The sequence below is a fragment of the Patella vulgata genome, chromosome 5 (genome assembly GCF_932274485.2).
Source record: "Patella vulgata chromosome 5, xgPatVulg1.2, whole genome shotgun sequence".
NCBI classification, from domain to species: Eukaryota; Metazoa; Mollusca; class Gastropoda; family Patellidae; genus Patella; species Patella vulgata.
The window spans coordinates 41,838,046-41,852,280 of NC_065883.2; the positions used below are offsets into that span (position 1 = coordinate 41,838,046).

Sequence of the window (14,235 nt, forward strand, 5' to 3'; positions counted from 1 at the left end):
ATCTGGATCTTTCAGTACAAAACTACAACGAAAAACCGTTAGCTATGGGCACTGCTAGATTAAGAAATGGTATCGTGTACTATTTATAGCGACATCGGACAAGAATTTGGATCTGGATTTCAAACGCCGAAATTTCAAAATTTAACCACTACATCCCAGATTTAGCTTAAATTGCTGTACTGGGTTCTCTAACATGTCAAAGTCAGTGGTGTGAACACATATTGTCTAGGTTATGCATTATAGTTTTCGAGTTGTGGGGGGTGAAAATTAGCGAAAAGTTATATACATGTATGGTGCATCATATAACAATAAAAACACATACGAGAAATCATTTTACAAAAAAAACCCCTTTTTTCTGTTCTTTTTCCAGGAACATATTCACAGCCAGTTTTGTCATATGAGAGCTTCCTAGCAATGCCACTTTATAGAGACAACGTGCATACAGAATATAAGCCCTCTTCATTCATGGTAGACCAAAATTGTTTCGCTAAGCTGAAGAACTTCTGCACGTTGATTTTAGCTGGCATGTTTCTTATGTTTTCTGGGATTTCCTAAGGCGTATATATTCATTGAACTGATAAAATTAGCAACATGTTTTATACATGTATGGTGCATCATAGAACATCTTTTTCCAGCAACATATTCACAGGCAGTTTTGTCATATGTGAGCTTCCTAACAATGTCACTTTATAGAGACAATATAACAATATACGTAAAGAATATAAGCCCTCTTCATTCATGGTAGACCAAAATTGTTTCGCTAAGCTGAAGAACTTCTTCGCATTGAATTTTAGCTGGCATGCTTCTTGTGTTTTCTGGGATTTCCTAAGGTGTATATATTCTTTGAACTGATAAAACCCGTTTACTAATCAATATCATCGGTATAATGCGGTATTAAGATTTTAATACTGGTCTCATAAATTGCAGAATTGTTCTTCAATTCTCATAGGAACTTGAAGCTCTTCGCAATTTGCCCATATGGGTCAATCGTCTTGACCAAGTAGTCACTGTGTTGATTTAGAACTTCTATCCTAAATTTAATTAGACCACACAAACACTGCCGGACTCACCGCTAATTTATGTCCAAAATTATAACTGGTCAACAACCGATTGCAGAGCTCTAAATATATTAAATATACATTATGCAAGAGCTAAATCTGCCTATTGCAGGTCTTTCTTTAGTCCTGAAATTTTATATAAACTATTAATTAGACATTTATTAACAAAACAAGACCATAATCAACTCTCGATGGCATCGGATACTCTAGATTTAACTAGATTAGAACGGTTCGCCATTTAAAAAAAATCTAATTTAAAAGTGGGAAAGCGAGGCTAAGTCTCGAATATAACAGTGCCCTTGTTACCACAATGCACACGTCTAGTCAAAACTACAAACAATGATAACGTGGCTCAGAATGAAGTAATTTAAATGAAATTTTCCATAATTTCATTTTACATTATCTATTTTTGAGCTATTATAGCAATAATGGTCAGCTCATTATCTAAATCTTACATAATGTATCTTTAACGTAAAAGTATACAGACCTAATGTTAATCGCTGCTACATTATGCAATAACGCGTGAAATTCATTATGCTTAATTATTGGGTAATCGCTACATGTAGACTATTTTTATCATCTGTTGGACCACGCAGAAGATGAACAATATTTTCACCATCTTTTAATACATTAATTGAATCAACTGTTCGAAGTTTTAGGGAAGACCCTAGATCAAATAGACGGGCTGTCATTTTACGTGGTGTGTTTCAACAAATTGGATAAAAATACGACTCTCAACAAGGGTACTCAGGAGAGATTTGATTGGATGATGAAAATAGTCACTCTCCGTCAAAATCCAAAGTTTTCATTCTCAGTACAACACTAACTAATGTGAAGAAATCTGTGAATATTTTCTGGTTCATTATTACACTGGTTTTGTACGCCTGGTTCAATGATGCTGTCAGAACAGAATCAGAGAATTAATTTAACAGCCCCTAATGATTTCATTCACACATATTATATACACGAATAAAAGTGTATGTTTTCTTTTAATTTATGAGTTGGTGTTATTTCCATTGCCCTGGACACTCTTCTTTGATTCGTAATAAAGAGATGATATATTTAAATAATCACACCATTAACATAAATTCAATAACCTCTTGTTTATTTATAGATACATATCAAATATCGATCGAAAGTATTGAGCGATTTTCTACTGGCCTCGTGCGACGGTCGTTGTGTTTACCGGTATGTCCCTAAACGTTTCACATCCTGTGTTCGAATTATATCTTAATTAATTTTCCACTGAACCATTGAAAACACAGGCTTCCATGAAACTGTTGTTTTTCCCTAAAGCCCTTTCCATGTACAACATTACCGGTGTTTATTATGTTAAATGTGGTATTTTGGTGCATAAATTCCATGATCTTGATAAATAACAACACAGTTGACATTATTACGTCAACCAAAATTCGGTTTTTAGGAGTTTTATTGGTAATAATAGAAATTAAGTTGAATTTGATACAATTTATAAATCAGTTTCCAAACACTGAAATAGTCCAAGTTGTATTTTTGTAACAAAAATGTTATGCTGTATAGGCTTTAAAAAAACACACACTAAAAACCTATTTCTTATTGTTAATTTCCCGTTCGTGTGCAATAAATTAACCAAATTGCTGGTTTACGAAGTATACAGGCAAAGCCATGCAGTTATTTTGGCATGTTTTGAATTCCTATGAATGCATGTAGTTAATTTCCTTAATATGGAGGATTGATGGTGCTATAGGCTTTATTATGTTCAAACACTAAATGATATAATTATGCAGTGAATGTTTAGTGTTATTTGTAAAATATATACAACGTTTCAAATAAGACCTGACACTTTCAAACTTACCTTTCATCATCAAAAAAACCCCCCAAAAAACAACCAATCTTAATTAACAGGTGTGCATTATTGTTTTTTCTTTAAATTGTATTTAGTCTTTCTGGGTTGCTTTTATTCGCTGATAATATTCTCATGGATACCCCTTTTCATCTCTCAACAAAACTCGTTCTAATTCGCAAAAGTCCACCTGCGTGATACTATTTTCTATAGTTTCATATCAGCTGTATGCAAATTAGCCCACGTGCCTTTCTTACAATGAGAAATCCCCGTTCTACAAACTCGGATAAACTATACCAAATTTTGCCGGAGTAAATTTAAAATGTTCACCAACAAAGACATTCAACGGTCAATAATTGAACAAAGGAATTTCCATGGGTTATTTCTTTCTTTCTGTTTTTCATTTTTTATTTTTCAATTTGTACCATGAATTTTGAAAAACAGATTCAATATGAGAAAAAAGATCTACTTGGCCATAACGAATTACATGTAAAAATAAAATAATTACAACATGTGTTGAAGATAGAAAAAATCATTTCATAACTGTATATAAATTTGATACAATAAAATTTGATTTATATCTGTGATATACTATGCTTTGCTTTTGTTTGGTCGGATATTTTGTTTTATTTTCGTTTAAACAATATTTTTTTTTTTAAAGGCAATAAAGAACAAACCATCCTATTTTATCTCATGTTCTCTGTGTTTAATATTGCAATTATCTATAAATAAGATATTGAATAATAAATAAACTGGTCAAAGAAGTTAAAATACAACATGATAAACAGTTAGGAATTATAGTAAAGCGTTATACTGATTTTGCTTAATATAGGGAAAATAAGAAAACATCCATATACATTAATTTCAGGCATGGGTCACATTCCTCGATGATTACAATAATGTGCTCAAAGGACAATATTGGTGTCAGCCATGATTACATGTGTGGTAGAACTGGTTAAACACATCCCAAATATAATTTTAACACAGAGATCATTGCTACGATAGATGCGTAACGAAGATTTGAAGAAACAGAAGTGACACAATAAATGAAAAACAAGAGTTATCCTTCTATATAACTGACTGAAGTAACGAGCGATAACAGATACATGGTCGAATTTCAGCTCACTGATAATTCCGTTGAAGACGAAAAGTTTTTATATGAGACTGTGACAGGATATCTGACACTATACAAGAGAAAACGAGTAAAATAAAAAAGACCCGTACATTTCCTTGTTTTTATTCATCCTATACTTAATAAAAACATGGTAATGCACGGACTTGTTCTATTTTTTTTCGTTTTCTTTTATTCGACCGTGTATCTGTTCTCAGTATCAGTAAGTTATATAGAAGGATAACTCTTGTTCTATGTAGTAGTCACGTATACAAATCAAATTCTTTGTTTTACTTGCTGTATTTTGAACATATTATTTAATACAAGCATTCGAATTATAAATTATATACATTTGAAGATATTAAATACGTGTTTTCTTATATTCGCGATATGAAACATACATTATGCAAGAGCTAAATCTGCATATTGCAGGTCTTTCTTTACACCTGACATGTTACATAAGCTATTAATTAGACATTTATTAACAACTCTCGATGGCATCGGAGACTCGAGATTTTAACTAGATTAGAACGGTTCGCCATTTAAAACTTTAAAAATGGGAAAGTCTCGAATATATCTGTGCCCTGGTTACCACAATGCTGACATCTTGTTAAAACTACCAACAGTGATAACTTGGCTCAGAACGAAGTAATTTGAATGAAAGTTTCAAAATGTTCATTTTACATTATCTATTTTTGAGCTATTATAGCAAGAATGGTCAACTCTTTATCTAAATCTTACATAATGTATCTTTCTCATCTTATTATCATGTAACTTCATATGATCATCTATATTGTCATGTATGATATGCCTCTTGGAAAAATAAATAAATAAAAATAAATAATGTATCAGTATTACAAAACTTCATTAGGCATTCACGGTTTACAATAGATATAAATTCAGTGTGAATAGTGGAACTTGGTCCGCAAATTCGTTTAACCAGGACTGCCTACGTTAATCTATATAACAAACTATACATACTGTACGCGGTCATTCATCAATATTAGGGGGTTGGATGGCCGAATCGTTAGTTCGTGCTCGTTGTATCACAGGGTCTGTCATTGAGTCAGCTGGTATGCTTTCGATTCCCCGTTTGTACGTCGTCTGTCCTGCCTCGTTGGTTTTCTCCGGGGTCCCCGGATGTCTCCCATTGCTAAAGACCCCTACGCGCAAGCGGATTATTGAAATAAAATTGAACCATGTGTTAGTTCGAAATGACCTAGTTTGTGTCGAGCGGACAATAAACCCCATCTCTCTCTCTCTCTCTCTCTCTCTCTCACAGTAATTTTCCCGTGCATGGAACAGCTTCCCCCGTATTATATCCTCCCAATAATTCTGACAGCGTATCAATCCGTTAAAGGGCTATTATGAAAGATTAGATAATGAATTGGTCGTTCTCGCTATAATAGTTAAAAATAGATAACGTAAATAGTATATATGCTGAACATTTCAGTCAAATTGCTCCACTCTGAATCGAGATATTAGCTTTTGAATTTAAGCTAGCCTCGATCATCATTACTAAAGTCGGTGCGATAAAACAAAGTCTCGATTATCCAATTTTACATTTAATTCCGTTAAAGGGCTATTATGAAAGATTAGATAAAGAATTGGCCGTTCTCGCTATAATAGTTAAAAATATATAACGTTAATAGTATATATGCTGAACATTTCAGTCAAATTGCTCCACTCTGAATCGAGATATTAGCTTTTGAATTTAAGCTAGCCTCGATCATCATTACTAAAGTCGGTACGATAAAAACAAAGTCTCGATTATCCAATTTTACATTTAATTATTTTTCATAAAATGTATTTCAATCCGCTAAATATTGCTTGCTAGCGAGGGCATCGAGAGCTGATTATGGTTTGGATAAGTCAATTAATGTCTAATTAATAATTTAGATAACATTTCAGGCCTAAAGAAAGGCTTGCAGTAGGCAAATTTAACTCTTGCATAATGTATGTTTAATAAATCAGAAATTCAAACAATGAAATGCTCTACTCTAAACAAAATGCTCAGATTAGTCGTGGCGCTATTTCATATAATAGCAAACCGAATTGGCTAATATTAATTAATAAACCAAGTGGTTAAGTTCTATTTAAACATTGAGTTTTGCAATGATTTAACGGTAAATTTCATGGTTTCGTCTACAACCTAACCCTAATTAGCAAATCATATGAAAATTTCGTGGGTTATAGAAGCGTCGGCAGGCTTTTATGCATTGTTGTATTCATCTATTTGTAATACCTTTTGTCCTACCATTGTGATTAAAGTTATCCATCAATACTTGTTCGGAATCTTTGGTCAAATAACCGTTTCTCTTGAATTAGACAAAGAATAAAGTTTTCAGGAACTAAAATTCTTCTTTATTCAAATAATTTAATGTCAGTGATTTCTTTAACAAATCAGCGCAACCGTTTTTGTGATCGTCTGTAAATAGCCACCGTTTCCGCCCCAGTTGACGATAGCTCACAAAGGCGAGAAACAAAGGACTAACATGATTTCGCATCACGGTTGACAAGGGAGGAGTCAGACGCGTGCCATATGCATATGAATGAGTATGGCACGCGCGCAAGGGTATAAAAGCTTTTGCATCTCCATTTGTGTCGGATCCACCATTATAACAGAACGGGGCTGTGTGCAAGTTATTTTTAACATCTAGTTGATTTGTCTTAATCCTGAACAGCTAAATACGTGACGGATGTAACGACATTAGTTTTGGGATACTCAACAATTTCGCTACTAATTTCATGCTTTTAAGCCTCCCAGGTGCGATCACCATACTTTATTTCGATGTAGTAACAATTATTTCGAACTATGTGTTTTATTTATGTTGCTGCTTTGGTCAAATTATAGACCAGTTGGATGGTTACTAATATTCTGTTTGTTGGAACCTCAGTGCCTTGATTTGGAGGACCCCTGGTCCTACATAGTGGCTAAACCGACGGTGCCTTATTCAGCGAGGACATATAGTATATACAGACATGCCGCGAGGATTTCTAGTGAAAAGATTTAAGCAATCTTCGACGTTTTCGTATCGAGAGCGCCGAGTAATTGAAGATGATAGAAGCGACAGTGGATCAGAACAGGACTTTAATTACTCAGGTTTTGGTTCTCCGGATTCGGGTTATTCCGCCAGTCCTACAACTAACATCTTTCGGGATAAAGAGTTCCATGCCACGGATAAAGACAACAACAACATCATTTCGACCAGCCTACCCTTCACTAGCTCTGTTAATATTAATTTACTACAACAATGCCCATCACCAGTTTATTACACAGCTTTTGATCGATTAAACCTTAGTGGGGATTCACCTTTTAGGAAGACAGGTGTGCAAAGTGAGAACAAACTGCCATTACCCATCCCCACAAGTCCAAACCGAAAGAGACCCGGCGAAACGGAAAAGAGAAATATCATTTGTAAAAGATCGAAGGCAATCCGCAGGATCAATTTTGATTTAGACACAACTTCTCCGGTGTCAGGTACCATTATAAAAGAGTTTTCCGATGGCGAAGAGGGGCGAGTGGTATGCGGCGACATAGAGCCAAGCTTCAATTTAGTGGAAGTCACCCCTGAGGCAAGGGCAGAATTAGAGAAAATTGAAAACAAAATTGGCGACTATATTTGTCAGCTGTGTAAAGAGTTTCACGAAGACGCCTTTCAACTCGCACAGCACCGCTGTTCTCGTATTGTTCATGTTGAATACCGATGTCCAGAGTGTGATAAAGTTTTCAATTGTCCAGCTAATTTAGCATCTCACAGAAGATGGCACAAACCAAAACCAAATGGAACAAAGTCACCAATCCCCTCTCGAATATTACCAGGATCTGAAACAAAGTCAGATTCCTACTTAGGACAAAAGATCAACTTTGAATTAAACGACAACCACGTCTCTTTAAATGCAAGTGCCATCGATCTCCGAACCACACAAAATGAAGACGGTCATTTTGAATGTGAAACATGCGGAAAAAAATTTAAAAGACAAGCATACTTAAAAAAACACGTATTAACACACGTCAATGACGTGTCGTCAGCTTGCCAATATTGTGGTAAAATATTCTTTAACGAGACTGTTCGCACCAAACACGAGTCACAGCATAGCATCAGTAACACGGAGTTCATGTGTAAAGTTTGTGATTTATCTTTTCCCAGTAAGGGAACCCTAGATAAGCATTCCCGAATGCACAATAAAAACAATTTTCCCTGTCGATTTTGTCCCAGTTCGTTTTACAGCTCACCGGGTTTAACGAGGCATATAAATAAATGTCATCCTTCCGAAAATCGCCAAGTCATTTTATTACAGATTCCAGTGTCTCGTCCTTGTTAACTTTTTATCTCTAGAAACCGAAGGTATGTTAATGTTTATATGCAGTATATCACGTCCTTTCTTAATGCCTTTAACAAATGTTTATCTTCATGAATGTCCACATAAAAGCCTTAATTATTATTTATATTTATAAATGATATATGTCTATATAAATGAAAATGTTTATTTTTTTATTAATATTTATACATGTATGTCCAACACACACACACACACACACACACACGCCACCACCCACACAGCCTACACACCACTTTGCCTTGAATTGTAAGATCCGTTTTACAATAAACAAATATGACCTTTAACATTTTTTCTGCTACAGATTGTGAATTTTTAAGCATATTTAAATAGTTAGTAATAAACTGCCCCTCTCTATAACTTGTCTTTCCATTAATCAAATGATCCTTTATTCATAATAAAGGCTATACTAAAGAAATATCTTTTGTCAAAAGTTAAAACTCTGACGGGCGGAGCTTCCACACTTCGAGGGTGTGTTAGTGGGTTTGAAAAACCCATCAATCAAAAATTAAAGCTCGTCTCAATTTAATTACATGGTGGTGTCTAACAAAGACAAATATCTTTGTTATGTATCATTTTCCCTAAATCTGATAGTTATGTAAATATATCAGTTAAGGTCCATATATTTAGGATGCCTTTTTGTGACGTGAAGCTTATTATTGTAAGGCTGATACATAGATTACTTAACCAATTATTTCTATGATACAAATCAATACAAAACAGTAAAATCTATTTTACTTCTCATATTTCATATCTATAGATAAAACTCGTGCCTTTATGTCTCGTCGACAGCTTGCCCGCGTTCCACGCCCCTTCGTTTTATTTATTTATTTATTTATCCGAATACCTAGTCCCATTTACACACATTTTATAACACAATTTTATTTCTATTTTATTGATACATTTTGCTATAATTGCCAGTCATTGAATAACTATGTTGTATATATATGTTGTTTTTCACATTTTACACAGATTATTTAATTAAGTCGTCTCTCATATTTGATTATTGTTTATTCCAATGTCATGTTAACAAATTATGTGCAATAACAGTCACCCCCGTATCTTTATTCAGCTATACCTAATACTCTTAACTGGTAGTTGTGTTCAATACAAGTTCTTAAGTGTGGATTTCATGCTACAAGAGTTTGGTGTGTTGATTTTATTGGCGAAATGTATATCTTTCAACAGTTGAAATATTTTACGTTCGCTGATTGAGTCGATTTTGTGTCCAAGTGTCGACAGTTTGTGTATGTCAAAAACTACTAAGCTTAATATGTTGAAATTAAATCGTGCAGGAATAGATTGCTCAATCTCCATAGAAAAACTCCTCATCGGATAAACCTAATTCAACGCTTTATTTAAACAAAATTAAAGGAGCCATGTTCGTGATGTTTCCTTAACTGTCCTTGAAGGGGGGGGGGGGATCCTTTACTAAAGAAATACTTTCACAAGGTTAGTCTTAAATGCTAAAGTTGTCCAACAACTCTTTTGCAACAGAAAATGTCTTTTACCATAATACATTCAACGGTTATTTCTTAAAAGTGTATTGAGTTAATTATTCTAAAACAAACACCCACACATTTTGAAATGGACACACTGCTCTATTGATTATGTTATTTTGATTTCTAAGAAATAATGTTTTGTTTCAGAAATTGAAAAGACCGAGAAAAAGGGGATAGGTATAAGACCCTTCTCCACTGAAATGTTGTATAACGCCAACTAAAATAATATTTTATTATCAATTTTGTATTGTAAATAATTATAAACAGTATTTGGTGACGTATTTGTTCATCACAGTGATGTTTTCAGTGCCTCTATAAGTATTACAGTAAACCCTTTTTTATATTATGTTAGTATAAAACCAATGTCAGCAGTTGGTATGAAGTTAATAGTCGATGTCTTCTTGTGCATGTATGTGCCATTATAAGCATTACGATGTTATTTTATTTTTCTGTATGAATTGTATAATTATTAAATTGTAAAAACATCCATGTGTTTGAAATAAAAATAATGAGCTTATACAGCAGTAGTAGTTTATTCGTTACATGACGTATATGAACAATTTAAATACTTCGAAGAGTTTTTATTAAATCACCAAATTGTAGTGCTAAATATCAGTAGGTACGGATTCAGATTGCATTTAGGAAACCAAAGTATGTTTAATCGTCCATGGTTATATTTGGTGTGCCGTCAAATCCTTCACTGAAATGGAATGTCCACGTCCACACTCACCCCTTTAATGTCTTCTTGCAAACCATGGGCAAATTTATTTGAAATGTCTCAAATATCACTAAATAACCAAACAAATGCACTAGACTAGTCAATTTAATAAGAAATCGGGGGGGGGGGGAGCAACCCCAAATTGCAAGAAAGGTTTTTTTTAATGGTTTCTAGTAGCGTTGGGTGTACTGAGTGACAAGTTTACTAAAATGGGAGTACCGGAAAGTCCCAAAATGTTAGGGTAAATGCCAGGTTTTTTTTGTAAGCCATTTCCTTTAAAAGGTATAACTTTAAAGAAACACAAACTCGTTATTTTTTTTAGAGAGAAACCCATGAAACTGACGCCTTTCTTAAGGTCAATCATTCATGATCTCTTGTACCATTTTCGGGGGTATCCTAGTCCCTTACGCCATTTTTCGGGGTATCCTATCCCCACAACCTGCGACAGAGAACCCAAATTTACGAATAGGCCTGCTTCATCATAATATAGCAAATTTGTTATCTGAACAAGGTCCATGTCTTAACTAATGTTTTCTGGGCAATATTTCATTTGGAGATATGCTCATTGGTGGTAAGTGGTTCCTTATAACATTTTCGGGGTATCCCCTACCCCAAAATATGTGGCAGCGCGAACCCCAATTTACAAATATTTGTAACTCTGTACTACTTCATCATGACACATTTGGTATGTTCATGTTTTCTTTGGAGGACAAAGTGAAGTAAGACGAGCAGATAGGTATGCAAGAAATTATTTAATAATTTGCTCTACACAGAATGAAGCGTGCTGCCGTCTATGATTTCTAAAACACGTGGAGTTGCTCTTCATTAACTGAGCAACTTTGCTAATAATTGGCTGGGCTATACAACGTTATAGTTTGCATCATATTGACTGTTATGCAATTCGTGGAACCTCAAAGTAAGGCCAAAATTCAATACACGTAGCTGATTTATGTTGTACAGGGAGCTGAAGTGGCTCTGTGGGCTGGCTGGCTAACCTGGGGTCACGTGTTTGATCACGGTGTTGGCCGAGAATTTTTTTTTCGGGCAAGAGCAGCACAGTGGGCCGTTAAATTTCATTTCAAGCTGCTCAGGCTATTTGAAATAAAAATGTGACTTTTTCATTTCTATTATACTGTATGGGAAGGCCACTGTGTAATAATTCTTGGAAGTTTGCATGTCAAATCACATTCCTTGTATGACTTAATTTATATGCCACATAGTAAAGCCAGCTGTTTAAAATATGGGATAGAATTGTTCTACAAATATAAGCCACTAAATTTTTAATTAAATTATTTGTCTATCATATTGTACAAACAGTTAATTACGAATTTTGAGATTACCAACACATTTTGGGGTTATTTGAGGTACCACAGCACTAGCCGGGTCTTTATTTCCAAGGTCTTTTTGGCGGAATGGACACATTTGTTGTTGTTGTTTGTTAGTTGTATTTTACGTTCGCTTCCACCGAGGTGATATCGCAGACAATAACATGTTATGTATACAAGGTGCAATAATTTACAATGTGATTAGTGAAAAAAGAGGATAATTAGGTTTTTATATATATGTACAGAAGACAATAGATAACAGCAATAGACATGAGATAACAGGTGCAAGAATAAAAAAAGTGACAGGAGACGTTTACAAACAGACGAATTTGTGACAAAACTGACATGAACATGGACGAACATTTTGACAGAGATGTATACAAGGACATTTTGACTGAACAGACAATGTGGACGAACATTTAAACATATTATGTACATATATATAGTTATTGGGTCATTTGTATTGGTCTGGTCCTTCTGTCCGGTTGAATGGCAGGGCGGCACAACTCTTCCTTGGGGCTTGTTGGTGAGTGTGAGTCCTGGTCCATTCTTTCTTCCATTTGGGTTTGTTGTCCGGTATGGTGGCGTTGTTTCATCTTTGTTTCTGTTTTTCATTCCTTTTTTGTTGGTTCTCTGAAGGAATAATCCAGCACCTGAAAAAGAAAGCTAGAGAAAAGAGAGTATTTGGTCTTACTGTGATTTTTATTTTTATTTCGTCTAGTAAGGCTTCGGGGGGGGGGGGGGGATTACTTAAAGTTTGAGAATTGTGTTGGATTTTAGTGGAAATATATTGTGGATTGACATTGATTTAAAAGATACTAGTTGATTCATGGAAGAAACTCAGACAGTTGTCGATCTTCCATGGTTTACCTATGTACTGATTGGGCTTCTCCATCTCATAGTAGCATTGGGCAGTTTCGTCTATCATTATTCGTATCATGTCCAGTAGATTTTGGTGTTCTGTGTCGTTGAGGTGGATCTCATCTTCCTGAAGCATCTTTTCTGTAGCCTGTTTCCATTTCTTTTTCTGGTACGAGTATGTGCCCCCGTAGTGCAGTATGGGGTATAGGGCCAGTTTCCTCAGCATGTGCTGATTTAGCCTTTCTTGTATATGAATATACTCGAGAGGATCAGCGAAGTATCTGGGTTTTAGCCTTGGGTATGAAATTATGCAAATGACAGGAATCATCCCATCTCTGCCCTGAATGGCAAGCATGACCTCGATGATACGGTCAGCGAGTGTTTCCGGGTTAGTGTCGGGTTGAATGTCTTTGCCCCCGATATAGACAAGTGCTTGCATTTATTCTTAGTACGGTATCCCAAATATCCCCAAAACGTGTTGGTAAACAAGTATTGATTTGGTATGTGAGTTCCCATGTGTCAGTGGACCGCCTTCTCATGTAAACCTCCAACGATTATTACACGGTAAGCTTCACATACAGTATAATTGAAATGAAAACAAAAAAGCACACAACCTTATTTCAAATAGCCTCCGCAGTATAAATAAATGAATTGGGATTTAACGCCCCACTGTTCTGCACCGACGGGGCTAATGAGGACAGATGTGCAGCATAAAGCTATGGCGGTATATTAGATTTAAAATCTAGCATGCTATCGCCTAATTTCTAACTTCTATTCATCATGTAATTTCTATCTAACTTCTATTCATGTAATTTCTTACTTCTATATTACTAAGACGAAAAATGTCTGTTTCATTGTCGCTTTACATGTTAAGTATGCACGTCAAACAAATTTTGAATTTTGATACTTCTACCAAGCAACCATCATTATGACGTCGTTTCGTGTTGCCACTGGCGATTGAGCACCTGACCGGGACCATTATGTTTATACAAACGAGTCGCTCTTCGTCAGGTTCAATGGATTGGCGGAGAGTTAAAATTGAAAATAACATCGAACGTGATATGGTTTGCAAATACTATTTAAAATATAAGCTAAACAGCATTTGTTCATTTGTTTAGACAAGTGTAGGATTTGGAGAAATTTATTTGATTTTTTTTTACAGTTGAGTCAATTACTATTTATATACTGTTGGTCTATATTTTATTTCTGCTCTAAAAAATGTCTTTATATACCATCCGAACGAATAGCCACTGTCCATACCAGACCCCCGTCCTGTATCGATGGCAAAGGAGGGAAAACCAAGCCGGAAGAAATCTGTTATATCATAGAAATAGATTTCTATGGGTTATATAACATCGTCAACTAGTATACAAGCTTTATAATATTTCTGACATTATTAGTTTCGCCCCTGTGATTTGCGGAGGGGCAGTGTCTAGTCGTTCGGATCGGACGAAAACCCTTGGCAGCTGTAAATTCGTAATAAAGGCAGACCGTGGC

General features: G+C 35.0%; 1 protein-coding gene across 1 annotated transcript; it reads left to right on the forward strand.

Moving 5' to 3' along the window:
• Nucleotides 1–6,621: 6,621 nt before the first annotated feature.
• LOC126820665 (insulinoma-associated protein 1a) lies at nt 6,622–10,342 on the forward strand. Its single transcript, XM_050548791.1, has one exon. It carries the CDS (start codon nt 6,974–6,976, stop codon nt 8,315–8,317), a length of 1,344 nt encoding a protein of 447 aa, XP_050404748.1. The 5' UTR covers nt 6,622–6,973; the 3' UTR covers nt 8,318–10,342.
• The last annotated feature ends 3,893 nt before the right edge of the window (nt 10,343–14,235 follow it).